The sequence below is a fragment of the Myotis myotis genome, unplaced genomic scaffold (genome assembly GCF_014108235.1).
Source record: "Myotis myotis isolate mMyoMyo1 unplaced genomic scaffold, mMyoMyo1.p scaffold_m19_p_15, whole genome shotgun sequence".
In the NCBI taxonomy this organism is placed as follows: Eukaryota; Metazoa; Chordata; class Mammalia; order Chiroptera; family Vespertilionidae; genus Myotis; species Myotis myotis.
In genome coordinates this window covers 15,099,915-15,122,602 of record NW_023416319.1, presented here as the reverse complement: position 1 = coordinate 15,122,602, position 22,688 = coordinate 15,099,915, and the positions used below count along the sequence as shown (strand labels likewise).

At 40.0% G+C, this 22,688-nt stretch overlaps 1 protein-coding gene and 1 non-coding gene across 2 annotated transcripts in view; one reads left to right on the top strand and one right to left on the bottom strand.

The window, feature by feature from the left end:
- The window catches only part of COL17A1 (collagen type XVII alpha 1 chain), a 49,209-nt gene extending 41,907 nt beyond the window's left edge, over window positions 1-7,302 (bottom strand). The window contains exons 1-3 of the mRNA XM_036336068.1: window positions 7,133-7,302; window positions 1,808-1,870; window positions 781-825 (exon numbers count right to left, since the gene is read on the bottom strand). Coding sequence (XP_036191961.1) covers window positions 781-825; window positions 1,808-1,859 — 97 coding nt within the window. The 5' untranslated portion in view covers window positions 1,860-1,870; window positions 7,133-7,302. The remainder of the gene's footprint in view (window positions 1-780; window positions 826-1,807; window positions 1,871-7,132) is intronic.
- A 4,626-nt stretch (window positions 7,303-11,928) lies between these two features.
- Window positions 11,929-12,032, top strand: LOC118670419. Its single transcript, XR_004972317.1, has one exon. It is a non-coding gene; the product is annotated as a U6 spliceosomal RNA (small nuclear RNA).
- Window positions 12,033-22,688: the final 10,656 nt, after the last annotated feature.

Sequence of the window (22,688 nt, the reverse complement as noted above, 5' to 3'; positions counted from 1 at the left end):
GGTGGAGCATTGCAAGTCATTTATTAGGGAAATTTAAATATTAGAAAAGGTAGCAAATGATGAAAAAGCTCCTTGAGGCCAGGGTCTGGGCTGGGCTTGCTTTTTACAAATGCCTGGTCAGTGCCCCATGCACGCAGCCCCTAGAATTGTTGGAGGGACTGGGAACAGCTCTGTGTTGCCAGTTTCCCATCCGGCAGCCCATCATACTCCAACCTCCCATGTTGATGGGCGGGATTTCCACACTCCTCCGCCTCTGGGTGCCAGCCTTCCTGGGAGGGGCAGGCGTAGCTTTAGGGCTCAGACCTCCATTACAACATCCACTACACATAAAGACCTCCCGAGGAGAATGGAGGCTCAAACAGAAACCTCACTGGTGGTTCCCTGCTCCCACCCCTGCTCAGGGGGGATAATATCTTCGATATTTCAGTTTCCAGATCAGGCGATTCTATAGAGACTGAAAGTAGATTAGTGGTTTTAGGAACTGGAGAGAGAATGGGGAGTGGCTACAAATTGCCATGAGGTTTCTTGTTGGCAGGATGAAAATGTTTTAAAATTTGTTGCAACGGCTGCAGAACTCTAAATATACTAACAACCATTGAATTATACACCCCAAACTGTGAATGTTTTGGTATAGGAATTGATGTCAATATAACTGTAAAGAAAAGAGAGATTTCAGGTATTTTGGATTTGCTCTACTGGAGCATGAGTGCCGCTGGGAAAGGTTAGGTGCAGAGTCCTTCACACATGACTCACTGAGAAGCTCTTGAGATAGTCACTTACTTGGCGGTAAGGATGTGAGTCTCGTAGTTACTGTTTCGGTGATAACTAGGAAAAGACAAGGGAAAGATCAGATCTTATGTAAGGCACTGAAATCCCTGTAGTTTGGCAAGATCTCATCTGTCATAGGCTCATTAAATTCGGTTCCACAGAGATTTTTGTATATTATGCGATAAGGTATATGATCTTTCTCACTATACATGAAAATATGTACAATAACAATGAAGTTTAGTGTACCTGGAAAATACGTTTATATCCCTTTGGAACCAAAAGGAGGTAGCTATCCATTGATTTGAAAAATGAGGTGTCATGGCATCAATATCACTCGTTTAACTATTACATCCAGCCCAGGCTTGGATTTGCCTTTGAAAGAGGACCAGGACTTCAAGTCACTCTCAAGTGTCTCAAGTCACACTCTTTCACTGCACTGCCCTTCCAAATGGTCACCCAATCCAGCTGGGGCACATGCAGCATCCTCGCTGAGTTCACTGTGAAGTGGATAATTACCTTGCCTTTTTAAAAATAAATTTGAGGGTGTCTCAAGGACATCATAATTCATTCTAAAATCTGCAGGACCATTCCTGGGGAGGTGTAGCCCTGCCTTATCCCATCCACACTCCAGGACTATATCCCTAAATAAGGAAATGATTAAACACACGATAGCAAATTCATTCAACAGAATATTATGAAATCATTAAAAATACTGATTATAAAATTATTCATCAAAATGGCAGTTTTCATTTTTGAAGAAAAAGCAGAACACGTTTTGATTACAAGTATGTTAAAATAAAAGTAAACAAAAGGAATCTCATGGGAAGGAGTAGTTTTTTTGTTTGTTTTTTTTTAGAAATACCTTTAAAATGAAGTTTCTTTAAAAAGCCAAAAAGAAAAAAAACACACACCCTAAATACAAAAACAAAACGAAAAAGAAAAAATAGAAAAAAATGATACAGTAGTTAATGGTGGAACTAGGGATGAATTATTTACTCTTTCCAAATTTTAATCACTTTGGTAATTATCATGCTCTTACTTCTTTCAGTGACTTCGGTGCCATCTCGCTTGCTTTTCTTGGTCACATCCATACCATAGCCACCTGTGGAAAAGCCAAAAACCATAAACAACAATGCCTCTTACTATCACTTTTTTTAAAAAAGTGTATTTTTATTGACTTCAAAGAGGAAGGAAGAGAGAGAGATAGAAACATCAATGATGAGAGGGAATAATTGATCGGCTGCCTCCTGCACACCCCCTACTAGGGATTGGGCCCGCAACCCAGGCAAGTGTCCTGTCTGGATTTCGAACTGTGACCTCCTGGTTCATAGGTCAGTGCTCAGCCATGGAGCCATGCCAGTCAGGCGTATTATCACTTTTTCTAATCACAGGTCCCTACTCTTCAAGCTGAGAACCTAAAACTTGATTCCTGGAATTCAAAGCATAATTCTTTCATGTCCACATTTTTTATGAGTCATCTCTTGTTATTCTTGTATCATTTATAATAGCAAGTAATTTAATAGTTTCAATTTTGATTCTATTCCTTGTACTGAGATCTTATTTTTCAGAATCTAAATGAACAGGCTGCCTGCCCCTTGCTGGGCATTAATACATAGATGATGTGCTGCCCTGACAGACCTCTGACTATAATACTGCCATTCTTTGTCAAAGTAACAAATGACTGAAGGATATCTATCTGTCAAAGCACTTCGTGCTTTCAGCTAACTCATTTTGATGTATCCCATAATGTTCAATCTTCTATATGGAGCTCTATGAATGTAAGACATCTATGCTTTATTATTTAGAGTTTGGGTGTGAGAATGATGTTTGATGGATTGAAATCAGGATAATAATCATGCTAATGGTCATACTTGTATGGAACTTCACACTTTTAACAATTTGAAACTTTCTCTTTATAACAAACTAGCCCTAGTGTGCTTTTTTGCAGACATAACTAGATAAATAATACGAAGAAAACATGTGTAAAATCTATTGAAAGATGTAAGAATATAAAATATTCGTACATGCTAGCTATGCTCCCCCTTTGTGATTACTCTGCTTCTGGAAAGGAAAATCATTGAGATCTAGTCCATTGTGTCCTGGAGTGTAGGTGGGATAAGGTAGGGCTGACATCAAGGGGTGGGCTGGGCTGGGGCTCAGGCCTCAACATGCATGATTATATAGCCCACCTGAGCTCTTGTGGCTGAAGATCCCAGTTTCAGGTTCTGGAAGAACTTGAAATCTGGCTTTCCCTTTGGTCTTCTTCCCCCCCAACTCCCAACCTGTCTTTCCTTCCAGATTATTTTTTGGATAAAGTTTAAATTTGATTCTAGAATTCTGGGGCAAGCCACTTCTGCCCAGGACACCCCTGGCTCAAAGATCTCTGCTTTCAAGCTTTTTTTCTTGCATGGTGACTTTAGTGCCTAATACCATCATACTTTTACATACCCCAAAAAACTATTTTAATTTATTTTCAAAATCAGAAGGAAAAATGGACACACTCCAACCTGGATTACCTTAGTCCAATGCAGTTATAAAATAAATACAATTTTTAAAGTTTGGTTGTTGTTTTTTTAACGGAGGAAGAGGTCCCAAAGGCAAAAGTGTCTAGGACAGTGGTCGACAAACTCATTAGTCAACAGAGCCAAATATCAACAGTACAACGATTGAAATTTCTTTTGAGAGCCAAATTTTTTAAACTTAAACTATATAGGTAGGTACATTGTTATTAACTTAACTAGGGTACTCCTAAGGCTTAGGAAGAGCCACACTCAAGGGGCCAAAGAGCCGCATGTGGCTCGCGAGCCGCAGTTTGCCGACCACGGGTCTAGGACCCATGAAAGTCATAATTAATCCTGAGTAACTTCCCACCTTGAAAAGCAAGACCACATACAACCACCTGGTAGAGTTAACCAAGATCGGCACAGCTAGCTTCAGGGCTGGGTTGAATGTGCCAACTTCTTGCTCATCGAAGCTTTTTAAACGCAGCTCTAGGCAAGGAATGAAGCATCATGGAAAAACTCCTAGGTGGATCTGAGAAGCCACAGAAGGCCTTTTCGTAGGTATGTGCCCCAAAGCCTAGAGGAGGAGCCCATAAACAGTTTAACAAGAGAGTCCAGCCACTCTGGAAGGCCAGACTTGGCCTGTGACTCAGTCTGCATTCCAGCAATAACCTGTATGATTTTGTCATGCAAACCTACATATAACTGAATATCCTCTTTGAAATCCTTTGTTTAAGCATTAATTGCTTTGGTACCTCTGAAGCCTCCCTCCACTTAAAAAAAAAAAAGTTAGTCATTAGCTGTGAACCATTTTGAAGATTAAACATTCAAATGCACCTGACTGCCGATGGGTGCACCTAGAATGGCACCTGAATCCATAGGAAACATTATCCTGAAAGGAACAGTTTACAACAATCCATGGAAACTTTTACTTCCCACAAATGATTGCTTATTTTGATTCTTTAATGAAAGTTGCTGCCAGCAACATTAAATTTGGGGTGGGATGGGTTTATTCCACTTGTGGCCATCAAGGCAGGCTGATGACCTTTTGGTAAGAGTTGAAGTGTCTAAGTAGCAAAGCAGGCAAGTGTTTTCTTGTTGTTTCTATACCCAGAAAAATAACAGACTTTCCTCGCCCTCTCCCTCCACCCCCATCTTTTTCTTAAATCCTAATTACGGAGCCCTGAGATCTGCAGCAAAAAGCCAAGGGTTTCCCAACTTCCAGGGGGCACAGAGAGACATCGTGCTAAGAAATCAGATGCCCTTCTTCAGAGTCTGGGGTGGGAGGGCACATGCCTACAAAAAGACCTTCTGTGGCTTCTCAGATCCACCTGGGAGTTTTCCCATGAGGCTTCATTCCTTGCCTAGAGCTGGGATAGAATGTGGCCTAGGTGGGTGCAGGATAGCCCCTTGCCTCTTTCTCAGCCTGAAGCCCTTCAAATGTGTGTCCCATGGCCAAACGGAATGATTTCTCGGGCCTGACATGTACAAGATGGAACTCTGTTGACTTTGCCAAAATTCTCCCAGACGGATAGTCTGAAGTGGCAGGAATGTGTTGGGAGATGGATTCCTTTAAACCAAATGCGAGAGGAAACTTTCTGTAAGTGGGTTATCAAATAGAAAACGAGGGGTTGAGGCACAAACCTAGACTGGGATCATCCTGTGGGATCTACAGTATTTCCACAAGACTTCCTTTTTAAACAGTTTAAGTGCCGATGGATTTAAAAAGCATAACTAACAGTAGGGAAAGGAAATTACATGCCCAAGCACAAGCCCAATCCTGTCTTTCTGAGCAGTGCACTCTCCTCCAAAAACACTACTTAATGGAAGCACAGTCGAGTAGAATAATTTTTAACTTCTTGGATGTTTGGGCCACTTCACCAGAATAAGGATGAGCAGTTCACTCAAGTTCTTAATTTCAGAAGTATGCTAATTTCCCTCCACAGTTCTAAGGGGCTGCTTCATGGTTATTTCATAGTTAATGCTCTGTTGAACTGATCCCATGCCATTTTCTGATGCAAAAAAAAAAAAAGGCAATTTCAAAATCATTTTTCTACTTCTTTGAGTTTTTTCTTTTCACTTCATTTAAATGATGCCACATCCACCTAAAACTAGTCCAATGATGATGCGGTGTAACACATACACACACAAGCAAGGACAGCAATAGAAAACCATGGCATAGACCTCATCTTATTCTAACGGCTCATTAAACACCTTGGTCTTTGATACAAAGAAAGGAATAGAGAAGCTAAATGTTTTTCTCTCTATTTTAATAATAAATGTCCCTATACTCTGCTAAGGTATCATAAGTTTTTTTTTTTGTTTGTTTTTTTTTTACAGCTCTTATTACTCCAATCTCTGTACACTTTAATACAAAACAACAACAAAATAGTCAAAGTATAAGAAAACCACCCACTAGCTATTGATTGGTAAACACAGAGGGGCCAAGCAGTTTGACAGCAAAGAAAACCAATGCCCTGGGGTTGATTGCCTCCAAGCTTTTGTCTCTACCCCAGCAATGGGTTGGCCCACTTACAATATTTGGCATCTTAGGATTTTCAGAGCTTGGGAGTGGGGAAGATTGGGCATAAGCTTTGTAATTATGCTTCTTGTTTACAGCCATGCTTGGGTAAACCCTACTGCTGTTAATAACAACAAATGAGCCAAACCAGGCAAACACAGATTTCTTTGCGTCAGGCATCATCTAAGAATGTGGTCAGTTCTCAGGTCGGATTGGTTTCACCAAAATAAGGAGTTTCTATCTAAGCTTAAATCAGAACTGTTCACTTTAGCTTTCCCCATGTAAACTCTGCCCAGATTTTTGGGGTGTTTTGAAGGTGCTGAGAGTAAAGCAGGCCCCTCTGATTCTCTGAAGGGGCTGGCCTCCTGATTTAGTTTAGTTTTGACTTAGCTCTGTGCCTTAGCTCTAAGAGGTGGGAAGGAACTATTCTGCTTTGCAAATGAAACTCTTTATAAAATCTCACTACATTTTATGGACAGAACAAATCCAACCAGTAGATTACTGATGAACTGCTTCTCAAAAGAAGTGGCGTGCCAGAGGCTTTGCTTATACTTCAGAAAGTAAAGTAGTAATTTGTCAGTTAGTAGTTAATGTGGTCCAGTGGGACTCCTAAGCTGGTAATTCTCACCCCAAAATGATTTTGGGGGCCCAAATTGGCCAGTTAAAGTATGAACACACACGATTTTTTTGTGTCTTTTTTTTTTTTTCTACATTTGACTCCAGGAAATTCCTGGATTAATTATATCATTGCAGATATTTCACGTTACTTTAGATTAGGCAAGTAGTAATTTTAGAGTGTGATAAACAACAATGTTCGCCCAGCGCCTTTAGCTTAACCAGAACCTGGCAGCACAGAGGGCTGGGCAGCACATCAGCTCTGAGTGCTCAGGGGCTGCTTCCTGAAGGCTCCCCTTACCTACACTTCACCTCTGCTGTCAGGGGAGAGGGGGAAAGAGAGGGAGTGGGGAGAACGAGAGAGAGGTTGAGAGAGAAGAAATCATGAACTCTTATCATATTTTAAATAAAACTTAACACAAGCCATTTTATAACACTGAAAATAATAAAAAAAATTCTGGCACTAGAGCCCAGTGTATCTTAATTAGCCTTTTTCTTCTCTTTACCATTGATGAATCTTTCTTATTGATCCTTTAAAAGACTTATCCTAAGCAGAATGCATAAACCGAAGTCATCACTTATGATCAATTAATCACTTCGACGAGAACACTTGAAATTCAACAACTTTATCTTATTTTCTCCAAAAAAACATTTAAGTTCTAAATGGCAAATCCCAAATCAAAGTCTCAGGCAAAGGGAGAAAAGTCAAAGTCTTTCTGTTACTTACCTCGTTTGAGATTCTGAAGGAATGGGAAACAACTTTGAATAAATCCCCCCTCTCTCTTCCCCTGATGTTTTCTTCTAGACGTTTGCAGTTCCCACTTTTTTTATCCAGACCCAGCCAAGGTGTGTTAAAGCTGAGTGATCTTTCAGAAATGTTCACTTCTTCTCCCCCCCTTGTTTCTTTCAGTCCTTTGCTCCCAGACAAGTCCTGGCAAAGGTGTGTCGTGGTTTACAGCGTTACTCCACCCTCCCAATTATCTGACACTTGCGGGATTAAAAAAAAAAAAATCTGCCTCCAGGAATCAAACTTTATAGGAGGCAGGAATTTTTTCCTACCTGTTTAGGAGGATTAACCATTTCTGGGCCCATGAGGAAATGGAACTAAGGTCAGTGTAAAGGAAATTCCCTTGTATTACTTCTTACCTTCTTTAGCCAGAGAACTGCCACAACTTGGTATTCCCCTTCCTCACTGCCATGAAATACTCAAAATCCCAATATGCATGATCCGTGGTATAGCTGGGCATGTAGTGGCCTGTGGTCAAGTCATCTGAGCCCCAGAAGAACTGTGACGTTGGCATGATTAATGTTCGAGACCTTTGACCTCTTTCCCCCATTCTGATCCAAGCTAGGTCAAGTCCACCTGGAAGAAATAGTAGGCGAACTAATTTAGAATAAGATGTTACTGATGGAAAATGTGGAGCAATTGGAATGGGCATTCATTTTTTTAAATATAAGGCAACCTGATATAGTGATGCTGACTCCAAAGAGTGACATGTTAGTCACAGGATTTCAGGCATGTAGCCACCTAAATAATGGAGAGAGATACTGTTGGGGAGGGTTAAGGATCTTCTTGTTCCTCAAATCAGCAACTGCATAATTTCCATACACCTGGGACTCCCAGAGGCTCTGCCACTTCAGGTGCATTCCTTGGAACCCTTGGACTTCCTTCGAGGGCCAATTTGTACCAATCTAGATAATTTTTATGATTACCTGAAGAGCCTCTGGCTTTCCAGGACCCTTAAAGACAAGCTGAGACTCTTGGTGTAGATAATATGGGAAGTCTGAACTTAGAACTCACTCAGGAGCTTCTTTGGGGCCATAGCATCTTCTTGGGACACAATGTCAGTTTCGGATTCCCAATTCTGAGGCCTCATTCTCAGATCTTGGAGGGGAGCCATGGAATTCCTTTAGCAAAACACCAATGCATGTTTGCACCCTGCTATGTGCAGACATACATTGAAGGGTCTGAGCACCAATTGTGGGGTTCTCACTCCAAAGCTCCCAATATTCTGCTTGGAGTCACACATTTCAGAACCCTTCCAGTGTCTCAGAATGTGACACTATTGGGTTCTTGCTTTCTGGGATGTTCCTGCTTTCCCCAAATAAATACTTACTCAACATGTCTGCTGTCAGTCTCAGAGGAGAAGAGCACTGAAAGATCTGGAAGACAGACAGAATGAAATTGACACAACCCTGCAGCATTCATTCACTTATTAATTCATAAGTTAAACAAAAATATATTCGCTCCTGCTTGGAACTAGAGGTTGAACTATATGCTGAGAGTTCAGTGGTGAAACACAGACATGTCCTTTGTCATTAGGTCGTTCACAGCCTAGTGGAGTAAGATAGTCTTTAAACAACAGAATACCCTACTAGGACTGCCATAACGAAAATTCTGGTGGCTTAAACAACAGAAATTATTTTTCTCCCTGTTCTGGAGGTGGGAAGTCCAAGATCAAAATGTCAGCAGGTCTGGTTTCTCCTGAGGCCTCTCTCCTTGGCTTGCCGATGGCTATCTTCTTGCTGGGTCCTCACACGGCCTTTTCTCTCTCTCTCTGTGTGTGTGTGTGTGCACCCCTGGTGTCTCTCTTTATATATCCTAATCTCCTCTTCTTATAAGGTCACCAGTCTGATTGGTTAAGGCCCATCTTAACAGCCTCATTTTAACTTAATTACTTCTTTAAGGGCCATGTCCCCAAATACTATCACATTCTAAGGTACTGGCGGTTGAGCTTTAATATTTGAATCTGGGGGGAAATAATTTACAACAAATTATGTACACAACAAATAATTATGGACCAATATACATTAAGAATGTGGTAGCTATTATGAAGAGAGAATTATGAGTACAATGAGAGAGCAAAAGAGGAGACATAATCTTGAGGAGGGATGTTAAGAAAAAGCCCTGCTAAGAAAGTGACATTTAAACGGATAGATGGTCGAATAGAGATTACACAGGTAAAGGAGGAATTCTAGAACCTAGATAGGGAAAAGAGTACTTGAGAAGGTTCTGAAGTGGAAGAAGCCTGGTGAGTTTGAGGAACAGTGATGACAATACATTTAAGTGCACTAAGTGAAGGGGGAATGCTATTGGAAGAGAAACTGGACAGAGTCAGGAGCTAGATCACACACAGTCTCAAAGGCCATGGTAGGAAGGTGGTTTTGGTATTTGGCAAATGTTCTTAAATTGGCATTTGGGAACTCTATATAGGCATTGTATGAATATTTGGATGATTAAGAAAGAAGAGAGCCTGACCAGTGTGGCTCAGTGGTTGAGCATCAACCTATGAACCAGGAGGTCATGGTTCCATTCCCTGTCAGGGCACATGCTCTGGTTGCAGGCTTGATCCCCAGTGTGGGGCATGCAGGAGGCAGCCAATCAAAGATTCTCATCATTGATGTTTCTACCTCTCTCCCTTCCTCTCTTAAATCAATAAAAACATATTTAAAAAAAAAAAAAGAAAGAAGAGAGGTTGGAACTAATGTTTTCTAAAGTCTATTATGTGTCAGACATTTTACATACACTATCTTATTTAATCCCTACAGCAACCCTACAGCAATACATACCCTAAGAGGTATGTATTATCTCTATGTTATAGGTGAAAAAAGTGGAATTCAGAGAAACTGAGTAACCAAGCCAAAGATCTTGCATCTAATAAGTGGCTCCAGAGAGGGAAGAGGGACTGGAAAAGGAGTTAAATGATTGATTATGCCTACATGATGAAGCCTCCATAAAAACCCCAAAAGTGTGGGGTTCAGAGAGCTCCCAGGTTGGTGAACATGTCCACGGACTGGGAGGGTGACACACCCCAACTCCATGAGGCTTGAAGCTCCTGTGCTCAGCACACTCCCAGATCTCACCCTCTGTACCTCTTCATCTGGCTGTTCATCTGTATCTTTTATTTTATCCTCTAATAAACTGGCAAATGTAAGTAAGAGTTCTCCTGAGTTCTGTGAACTGTTTGAGCAAATAACTGAATCCAAGGGAGAGCGGGTTATAGGAACCTCCAATGTATAGCCCAATAGGACAGAAGTTGTGGGTAACCTGAGGCCCTACCACTTGTGATTTGCATTTAAAGTCTCATGGGACTGAGCCTTTAACCGGAGGGATCTGACACTATCACCAGGTAGATAGTGTCTGAAAAGTTAACTGTAGTACACCTAGCTAGTGTCATGGAGAATTGCTTGGTGTCACATTGTGGGAACCCCCACCCCATCATGTCTGGTGTCAGAAGTATTGTGAGTATGGTAATAGTGTGAGAGTAAAGACAGACACAGGAGGAGGAGATGTTTTTCTATACAGTGTAGAGCCTATAGTCCACTTAACCTCTGAACCCTCATTTCCCACTGCCTGTGTATTATTAAGATTTAAGTTTGCCCCTAGCTTGAACTGAAACGAGATAGGCAATATCAAAACAGAACAGGCTGAGGGTAAATGATAACTTAAATAAGAACTAAAACCATCTGAACAATGGAGATATTTTCAATCAACAGCATTATGGTGTTGGTATACTTTATTGATGATTTTAGATAAAAATCTGTATTAGATGCTGGCAACCATAAACCAATCAATTATTCAATTCATATAACTACTACACAAAATCAACCATTGGAATCAGCATGGCTGTTTTTTTCCTCCTGTTTATTATTCCTGTAATAACTAGTATTCTAGTATATTCTATATGTTCTGATTATATTCTATACATATTATATTCTAGTTGCTCAAGTTTCATATTTTATTGTGCTTGGCAAAATTATTTCCAATAAGACATATCTTGGTGCATGAGGTGAAAGAAACCTTATGTTCATTCGACATTCATATGTTAAGTTTCTACCATATCCTGGTACTAGGTAATTGTCTTTTAAATGTTTCAAATTATCCAGAAAGCAACAAAATTCTTACTAAAATTAAGGAACAGAGTCAGATTTAGGAGAAAGCAATGACTAAGACACCGGAAAGGTGTTTCTTGTTTCTTGCTCCATTTAGACCTATGTTTAATGAGTCACATTTAATCAATTTTTGATGGAGCAGAAAGAAAATTTCCTTAAGAGGCAACCAGAAAAATATTCATCCTCCCAAAATTATCTACTGACTTTTAACTAAGTTGGGGAGAAAAGATATCTGTTTACGTGTAGCTGAGACTGACACCTGGTACCAGACTCTCATTGCTTGTTGAGCACTGTGAGTACAGATATACCCCATTTTCTGTGGCTGATGAGTTTCTGAAAAACTGGATGTGTAAATCTGGTTTTTGGTGACTAGGGTGATGTTTTTGTCAAATGACTATTCATTACCTCATTAATCTTTGTGAACACAGATTTTTCTGTATTTGTTTGGTTTAAAGGAATGTACCCTGTAGATGGATTTCTCCCTATTCCGTGACCCTCTACAATAAGATTATTATATGATAGTAATATGTTTTTATCAAACGTTCATCAGGGGATCCTAAAACTTTGAGACATATTTGCTTTGCATTCCTAAGAGACAATAAGAAGTGAAGTTCACTAAAGGAGAAAATAGTGCTTGCTTTGGCAGCACATACACTAAAATTGGAATAATACAGAAAAGATAAGCATGGCCCCTGTGCAAGTACATTCAAATTCATAAGCATTTCATTAAAAAAGGAGAAAATGATTTTATAATTAGTGAGATAATTCCACTATCTACAATAGTTGATTCAGCTTTTGTTGGACAAAAAAAAAAAAAAATTCACTGATTTAAAAAAAAACACTGAATTCCTGTATATTAAAATAAAGAGACTATGATTATTTGTTGCAGGTTGCTACAACATTTCCAAGACTAGAAGGCCATATTTCCTCCTAGCTTTCTCTTTGGTTAGCATGTGCTCGTGGATAATAAGCAATTATCACAACAATATATGTCACAATTATGAAGCGTTTGGCTTTTGGGAGGCTGCAGCTGAGAAATAGCACCAAGTCCTGCCCTTCATACATGGGTGTAAGGTCTTCATCAGCTTTTCCTGTTTATAATGGATCTTGAATTGTTTCTGCTGCCTTTATGATAATAACAATGCACTCTGGTTTCCTTTCTTCCATTTCCAAGTTCAAATCTATTCATTTATTTATCCATTCAAAACTCATACATATTTGTTGAATGAGTAAACAAATACCCATTGATGGTCTACCATGAACATGGCACTGCGTGTATATATACAATTGAGGATGAAATGCAAAACGTGCCTTCAAGGAATTACAATGTAAAAAAAAAGATAGATGGGTGTATTTACCACATATACAAAAAATTACAATATAAGGAAGAATGTAATCCGTTAGAGATTTAGGAACCATGTAAATCCACTTCCAGCTGTGGATGTCAGCCAATGCTTCATGAAAGAGGTGTCATCTGAGTTGGGCTTTAAAAGATGGGTAGTAGTAAGAAGCTGAAGATGGAGCTGGAATTTCAAGCAAGAAGTCCAGCATGAAGGCACAGGTACAGGAAAAAGTAAGGCTCAGGTGGAGAATGGTGAAAGATAGTCAAAAAAGAGGAAATGGGAGAGGCTGGAAGTATAGAACGTGCCAGTGGATGTGGGAAATCTGAAATGCCAGCCCAAGAGTGTCTATATCAGTGATGGCGAACCTATGACACGCGTGTCAGAGGTGACACGCAAACTCATTTTTTTGGTTGATTTTTCTTTGTTAAATGGCATTTAAATATGTAAAATAAATATCAAAAATATAAGTCTTTGTTTTACTATGGTTGCAAATATCAAAAAATTTCTATATGTGACAAGGCACCAGAGTTAAGTTAGGGTTTTTCAAAATGCTGACACGCCGAGCTCAAAAGGTTCGCCATCACTGGCCTAGGATGATGCTGAAATTTTCCAAGCTAACCACTGACCACACTTCCCTCTTCTTCCCTGCCAAGTTACCTTCCTCAAAAGTCCACCTGTTAAAGCTTACATTTCAGTGGAGGATTAAAAAAAATCCCTGCCCGGCTGGTATGCTCAGTGGTTGGGTGTCAACCCATGACCAAGATTCCCAGTCCAGGCACATGCTCGAGTTGCTGGCTCGATCCCCAGTGGGGTGCATGCAGGAGTCAGCCTATTGATGTTCCTCTCTCATCAATGTATCTAGCTCTCTATTCCTCTCTCTTTCTAAAAATCAATAAAAATGTATTTTAAAAATTCCCCTTGGTTTGGTCTTTTCCCTCTAGTAGGCAGTTAGACAGGCATGAACAAAGCAGGACAATAGGTCAGGTACCAATGCCACCAGAGAAGAAAATCCCAGGTACCTAGCAATGGGTAGCCAGGGAGAGCAAATACTGAAAATATATTTGGTAAGTTAGGACCTCATCCCTGAAGTATGCTTTCTTTCCCTAGCTTGTCATGCAGGTCAGACACTCCCCTGACCTTTTCTCGACTGGCATGTAGGTAGTCATGTAGGTAGAGCGCCTTAGAGAAGAAACAAGGGGCTGAAGAAAAGCCCCACATGATTTCCATACATGGACAGGAGACAGTGGGACAAGCCCCATGGGTCAACTTAAAGAAGGAAGCAGTTAGGCTTCTGCGCCCCCCCCCCCCCCCCCCCGGCCAAGGAGCCCTTGCCAATACCCCGGGGCCGCTCTTTGGCCAAAATCTTCTTTCAAGTGTACTTTTGCTTTGCTTGCTGAATAAACTTTCTTTTATAGTTTGAGTCTTAGATCTGAATTCTTTCTTAGCCAGAACTCAAGCACCAAGGTTGCTGAACCAAGATGCAGTCTGACTCCACCAGTCTAACTCCTGCTGCTGTTTCTCCGCCAACATTCCCCACTCCCATTTTGTCCTGTGTTCATTACCTAACGTATTATAAATGGGAGGTTTAAGAAATGGTTTATTATATGTCTTGAAGAATTTGGATATGAAAACAATAGGATATTAGAATATGTCATCTGTAGGTGATACATTTATTAGTTTAAAACCGCTGTGTGTTTTTTAACATGCCTTACTAAATTATCTATAATTTGTTTCTAGCAATTTAACATTTATAGTTTAGTTCTGTCATAAGACAGCAAAGAGCCAAAGAAAAATATGTGGAGTGTTAGTCTTACTAGTTGTTACTCTTTTCGTAATCAGAGAAAAGAAATAATAGTTCTGAGGTAAATCACCCTACCTTGCATGTGCATCTTTCCTAGAGGACAAATCTCAAATATTGCAACAAGTAAAACATGTAATGATTTCTTAATATTCAGTAAAGATGCTGCTGAAGAAAAACAGATCTGTATACTGAACTAGTTTCAAATGAGTTCACAGAGATTATTACTAATATCATCACCATCAATCATTTCTGCCACAGGGGTGGTAATAAAAAGGAGTCAGAATAGTTTTAAAAAAAACAACGGTCACGTGAGGGCATGCAAAACCCACTGCACCTGCTGTCAATCAAAAAGTGGGTATTCCAGCCCAGCTGGTGTGGCTCAGTGGTTGAACATCAACCCATGAACCAGGAACTCACGGTTCTATTTCTAATCAGGGCACATGCCCGGTGCCGGGGTCCAACCCCAGCAGGTCCAGGGGTTCCCCATAGGTGAGGACGGAGTCGGCGAAGAAGGAACGACACGGAGACAGCGTTCAGCTGATCAGCAGCCCATCCAGGATCTCCAGACAAGTTCTGGTCTGGATCTCCAGCGAAGTTCTGCTTAGGATCTCCAGGCAGGTTCTGTATCCATGTTGTCTTGCTAGGTTCTCCAGCCAGGTTCTCCAGGTTCTCCAGCCAGGTTCAGTCACCAGGTTCTAGTCAGGTTCTCTTGCCCATTTCTGTAGTCAGGTTCAGTCCAGGATCTTTTGCCATGTTCTCTCCAGCGAAGTTCTTCTGTCTCTAGTTCTGTGTAGGTTCTGTCTTCCTTGGTTCTGTATTCTAAGCTCTGTATTCTAAGTTCTGAGTCTTGCTGTCTTGTTACATCTGTATTTATACCAGTTGATTCAATCCTATCAATCTCTATTACAAAGGTTAGGGCGTTTCTTATCTCCATTCCAGGGAGTAAAGATTATGTAGCTTAAGCATGATTGTTTGTAGTTAAAGTGATTAACTACCCACCTGGCACTTAGTTAAGGAGTTTTATCCCCTCCCTGACTTCAGGGAAAAAATCCCTACCTGGGGAAACAACCTTTCTCAGAGAGGAGACCTTGGTTAAAACACATAGTGCCAAGAAGGTGAGCAAACATTTTAAGAACAGTATGCCATATATGCCAGGTCCTTTGAAACAGCAAGGATGGACTGGGTCCCGGCAGCCCGGGTTGCGGGTTTGACCGCCAATGAAGGGTGTGCAGGAGGCAGCTGATCCATGATTCTCTCTCATCATTGATGTTCCTATCTCTCTCTCCCTCTTCCTTCCTCTCTGAAATTAATAAAAACATATTAAAAATCTTTTAAAAGTGGGTATTCCAGAATAGCAAGGTCAATAAAGAAGAAATATATCTAGCAGAGGAATGAAACACATATGAGGCAACCCCCCGCCCCCCAAAGAATACAAATCATTACTAATGTGGTGAGTGATAATGGACCTTGGTCTTATAGAAAGAAATTGACCAAGGATTTCCAGAAGTGGGCAGTACACGTTGTTATTGCTGTGGCTCTGTGCACAGCATTCTGTGTAGACTGAGAATGTATTTTGTGCTATAGTGGTCATGGTGGTTGCCTTCCAATTCTTCCTTTGGATTCCAAAAGATTCTCCATTGATAGAAGAAATGAAAATCCTTCTGTCTAGCTGGGAAGTCATTTCTAGCCTTATGTTTGGCAATGTTTACCCGCCCACCCAGGCAGTGATAAGCCTCTCTAAGAACTGGGGCAAACCAAGCTATTTGCCCTTTATTTGCTCAGAAATGACATGGGAAGGATGTCAGAAGCATCAAGAGATGAAAAGTTCTATACTGCTCATAGAAAAAGATGTGCTCTCAAAAGTGAACTATTTAATATAAATAGACCAGTTGCTTAAAATATGTGTAAAGCTTGATCCCTACTCAGGAGCAAGAAAAAACTATTCAACTAAACAGCAGGAAACCACATGACAGATGGGATTATTACTGGATTTTAATGGTATTTAGCCTGAAGATCTGAAAAATCTGTCAGGTGATGAGCATTCTCTTGTACTATAGGCCATGATTCAGAAGACAGGTCTGATTCTCACAAAACATGTCAACACAAGGACTATCTTTATTAAGATAAAGACCACACCCTATTATCTGGTTTATGGTTACCACTATTTTCCTCATGGGTATATCGCTAATACATAGACTCACGCTGAAAATCCGGTCTTGTGGCCTGACACACTCATTGAGTCAATGTTCCACTAATGATAACTCATCCAAGCATTTCTGAACTATGCTATTCCAGTGATTCCCAGCTTATGTTTTGGAGACCCTGGTGTTTTAGCCATTTGCCAGAATCACATGTAAATTAAATAACTTAAATTCAGTAAAATTTGCCCTTTTTAGTATCCTGAGTTTTGACAAATTCATTTAGTTAAGTCACCACCACCACTTTCAAGATCTAGAACAATTTCATCACATCCCCAGATTTCTTTGTCTACCCCATCTCCAGCCCCTGGCTGTTTTTTATCCCTGTAGTTTTGCCTTTTTCTGAATGACATATAATGGAATTATACAGTAGATAGTCTTTTGGATTTGACTTCTTTGACTTAGCATTTGAGATTCATCCATGCCATTGAGGAATTACCAAAAATTTGCAGAAAAATCTATGCCACTAAAATTCTGTGCACATTTTAGCCATTTTCAATGAAACATGATGGTGATGATGAACTTAAACAGAATAACTCTACTCTTGATGATTTCTACCATCCACTCATTTCTCTTGGAAATAAGTAAGCTCGGCCATTCTACGTATTTACAAGGTGATTGAAAGGACAGAATAGTTAGTGTGGCATAATATCAAATGTTTTATAAAGTAATTTTTTGCCACATATATATATCTTATATTTATCAGATTGGGCTCATTTCATATATATTGAATAGAATAGTAATAGCAGGAAGAGTACCTAAAATGAGATACTGAAATTTAAAAGAAAATATTATCATTTCCAATGACCTCAAATCCTCCACCTCTTTGGCCTATAGCTAGAAACTTAATTAAATTTTTAATGGACAAAAAAAAATAAAATAGAGTCAATAGGCAGTCCTTCCCTTTTCCCAAAACGAACAAGAAGAAGTTTTATCTTCAATGTAAGTACTTCATAATAACCCCTTGTAACTTGCAAGAGTATCATAAATAAGGTTCAAGGTGTGATTAATTAATAATATTATCATAATCTAAATAACACTTTAATAGGTAATTTTGGAAGAAAGTCAACAATTTGAATTGAAACAAACCCAGACATCGCTGAGAAAAAATATCCAAGTTGATGGCAGCCATATTGATTTACTATATATAGAAGCCCACACCAATGTTCAAGGCTTTCTGTTTTCTTAGCGATAACTTGTGGCTAGACAGCAATGTTCTTGGTCCAGGGAAAGCACAAAGGGAGACTTTTCCTTTAAAGGGATTAAAAATGTAGCCGGTATGTGATCTTTGGGTTTCCATTTTTGGTTTCTCTGGGTTAACTCAGGTATCTGCGAAAAGATGGGGAGAGTTAAGTTGTGTATGTAAACCTTATTTATTTAATCAGCCTATGAAGATTTTTTTAGGTTAGGAGAGATAGACACTATGGGTGACTGATGGAAGAGTAGAGAGTTTTCTCTGTTGGTCTAATTAATGGGGTAGGGGAATGGGTAGGGGTAGAGTGGGAGGGAACAGCCATTGATTCTAAGATCTGATAAGTTGATAGTCAAAGAGGATTTCATCACAAAAGCTGGGAAGGGTTTCTGAAATAGAAAGCCAATTTAGTCAGATCTCACACGACAGAGATTTACCTGTGTTGCCAGGAAGTTTTTTGCAGCCCATCAGGCTGGCAGCTTTATTAAAGCCTGCACATTCATCGCAGAATACCCTTGGGCTTGTTCTAGGGCCCAGGAAGTGCATGGGAAGGAATGTGAGAGATCACTGGCGATATTTTGCAAATTCACCATTGTGTTAAGCCTGACAATCAAGCTAAAAAGTTCATTCTTCTTGTAACAACTTGGGAAGGAGCCCTGGATTTCCCCTCTCTATATAGAGATGAAGACTGTTCTGGTTCTGGGAAATCAGCATCCAGTTAGAGAAAGAAGGATACAAATCAGAAAAGCTTACATCCTATGGGTGAGACTGGCTGAAACAATTTGGTATCAATAGAGCTTCAAGAGCTAACCCCAAATTTAATGCCTACGGAGATCACCTTGGCTGACACACTTTAATGAAACTGAGGTGCTCACTTCACCCCATTGCCCTATCTGGGGTACATCTGACCACTTGTTCTTTGTATCTCTTCAGCACATGCCCCTTCTTTTACCTCTGCACCTCTAACACTTGAGTACACTTGTTTGTTTACTTAAAGCCCTTGGAGAAATGGGCTGGGTTTTTATCTTTTCATCATATGCCCAACACCAAACATAGTGCCTATAGTACAGCAGGCATTCAGTGAAACTTCCTCTCTCCCAAGCTCCCGATTCATATTCCCAACTATTACTGTTTACCTCCATCGGCATCCCACTTGCACTTTAAACTCAACATGTTCAAAACCAGACTTGTTTCTTTCCCCTGTCCCCTCCCCTCAGCCATGCCTCTGGTGCTGTGTTTATCTGTGTGTCTGCAGGGCCTGGGCTGTATCAGGCTCACTGTAAGTATTCAGAAAATATTCAAAGTGGGATGAGAAGAGAAATGAGGAAAAAGAGAACAGAAAAGAAGCAGGAGAAAAAATAGTAAAATGAAGAAGGGAATTATGTAGGCAGCAAAGAGAAAAGGGAAGAGGAGAGGAGGAGGGTGAGAAAGATATTTTAGGTTGTCGTCCCCTCCCACCCTGCTCAAAATCGGGAGGCATGGAATGCACCTAGAGCCCTTGAAAGAAGAGCTCGATCACTTTCCCATCTTCTCCACTTCCCTTCAGTGTTGTCTTCACTGCTTCCAGTTTGGGTTGGACTTTCAATGTTTACGAGTGTGATGAGAGAAGGGACTTGGAGACATGTCTCCACCTTTGCAGTCATTCCCACACACGCAGGTTATCAGTAGCTGGGCTATTTTCCACTATGAAGCATGTTTCTATATGACAGTTGGCAAAAATTAGGATTAGACTCCTAATTTTTAAACCTTATAATTCTGAAGATGAGGTTCCGAAATGCAGATGTAGGGTTGAGGTTCATTCGTTTTTCCCATGGGGAATGATTCCCAATTTTGCCTTAGGTAGGTAAGGGGACAAGATCTTGCTTGCTCTCCTGGTCCTGGAGTTTTTACAGTCTTGTAAGGTATTGTATGTTTTCTTTTTGGGTTCTGTTGCTAGATTATTTTAAGTCAGATGCTCTAAGCTCTTTGAGTGATGACATGTCATAACTGTAACCCCAAGACATTTTCAAGTAAAGACAAGATACAGGCACACCTTGATTTTATTTGTGGGAGGTACATCATAGCCCACAGGGAAATGTGTAATGGATATTCCGTCATTTTAAGGGACTTGCTAAAATCATGCTGCCATCTGGTCGTTTTCAAGGGTGCTTAGATCTATGAAAAGAGTCTTTTCCAGAGAAGTTATTTTTTTCAACACTTGTTCTAAAAAAGAGGCTTAAAGGACTCCTGTGATTTAAAAAAAAAAAAAATCAGTGAAAGTACCTGCTATTCCTAAGGTAGCTGTCCTCACATGCTGAGTATATAAATCTATGCATCCCAGATGTCTGGCATCCCTGGGAGAGGGTTTTCTATTGGAATGGAAAATTTTACTGAAATATAAATAGGAAAGAGTTTGTGAACTAACTCCTTTAGTCAGCACAGGAGGCAGGTAGTGAAGACTAACAGGAGGTCCCTTCCTGCTGAAACCCCTGGCCTAGAGACTTGAAGCATATTCTTTTTTGCAGTCTTTTAAACAAAACAGTACAAGTTCTCATAGAAATAAACTATTATTAAGAGTTTCCTATAGGTTTCTAATATAAATGAATATTGAAAACATAAGGCAGCTTGTCTTCAGGCATGGTACTCACAAAGAAATTAGGCAACAGGATAGATTAGGACTCAGTACAACCCCCATACAACTCAAAGGATTGTCCTAAAAAATTGGAGTTCACAGGCAAGAGTAATTTTCATGAAAGAAGAACACATTTGTTCCTAATAAAGCAAATGACACCCACCACACAGCAAATGAAATGAGCACAAAGCTCATTTTCAGATGAGTCCCGATTTTCCACAAATTACTAACACCGTGGATGAACTCTACACTCTACTACCTGTGTTTATATTTATGCAGCTATATTTACCTAAACACATCTGAGAACCTTGCATTTCAAAAAGCAGTTAATGGCATTTGTCAGAGGACAGACTTGGCCTCAGAATGGGGCAGCCTATTGGTGTCTTAGAGACATAAACCCACAGGTCACGATGTTTCAGTGGTAAGAATGTTATCAGAAAAAAAGACTGTCTATATATTTGCTAATTTTAAACAAGATTTAGGATCTGGTGGATGAAAATCTCTAAATAAGAATAAAGATGGTGCTAGGGAAAGAAAATATAATTCAGGCTACTTTGAGAACTCCCAAGATCTGAGGAGAAAGCATGAATTAATGAATGTAATGAATTCACTTCTCAGGTTGTAATAACTCAAAGTCAGGTAACATACTACTTTGTTGTAGCTGTTGAAGGCACTGTTTCATTGTAAGTAATTATTGTCATGATTATGGGTGTTAAAGTTTTAATAATAGTTTTATTTTCTTAGAGCTCTAAATAATTCCCCTCAATATTATTAATATTTTTCTTCCCTGGCCAGTTTGGCTCAGTGGATAGAGCATCGGCCTGTGGACTGAGGGGTCCCAGGTTCGATTCCAGTCAAGGGCATGTACCTTGGTTGCGGGCACATCCCCAGTGGGGGGTGTGCAGGAGGCAGCTGGTCGATGTTTCTCTCTCCTCGATGTTTCTAACTTTCTATCCCTCTCCCTTCCTCTCTGTAAAGAAATAAATGGCATATTTAAAAAAGAAAAAAAAAAGAAAAAAAATATTATTAATATTTTTCCATGAAGAGAAAGTTCATTAAGCCTAGGGTCATTAGATGTCAATTTAATCCTTCTGTTTTGATTTAGTAAAATTAGTATTATAATGAGGATATTTTCCCATTGATTTTTAGAGAGAGTGGAAGGTGGAGGAATAAAGAGTGAGAGAGAAACATCGATTAGGGAGACACATCACACATCAATTGGTTGGCTCCCATGTGCGCCTTAATTGGGGCTGGGGATCAAACCTGCAACCCAGGTACATGCCCTTGACCAGGAATTGAACCCATGACTCTTCAGTGCTCTGGTCGATGCTGTAACCACTTAGCAACACCAGCCAGAGCTTTGATGTTATTCTTGACTATGGATTTCATTAGTTCTATATATGGGTTGTATTTATGTGATGCGTTTTTTGGTTGTTTCTAAACACATTTGAGTATATCTGCTTTCTCTTCTTCTAATATATAATCAACACTCCCAGTATGTTGTTCTTACCAATGACTAAAAGGTGGATTTATCTTTAATCCAGTGCTCATAATTACAAATCCAACAAAGTTCATTCTAAGGCTAAAATGCAGTCATTGTATTTCCCCTGTTAGTCCTGAGTGCTTACTAGAAGCCACCACTACCTGCTTCTTCTTTGTGAACTAAGGCAGGTGAGAACAGTTATCTTCCTACCCAGTCATAATGGTAGCCATATCTGAGGGGCTGGCCTGAGGAATGCAGAGGGAGGAGCAGAGAAGAATTCTGCTGTCCAGACCCTCTCCAGGTTGAGTGTGGTCCATATTCACATTTTAAAGTATACTGGGCCTTTTAAGGGTGACTGTGCCAAGAGGAAGAACTTTCGTATCCTGTCCTGAATCTTGTGTTGATTCAGAGTGTGACTCAGTGATCCCCAGTGTGGGGATGAGGGCGAATGGCCCATGGCAAGTTCTTTCTGAAACACTATAATAGAGTCTTTTACCAGAATGTTGACACACCTTACCACCAAAGACAAGTGAAAGACAGGCTAACTCTGAAATTTTAGGCCTGGGAAGCCAATTATTTTGCCCAAACACTTGGCCCCTAAATCATTACTTGATATTTAACTTAAACCATTGGCTAATGGCACAAAAAGAAATTTACATCCTCTCTGGGAAATATCTGCAGTTATAAAGAAGACAAAATCAATCAGCAATGGGAAATAATAATCTTTATGGAAACTTTATGAATTTAAACTAAAAATGAATT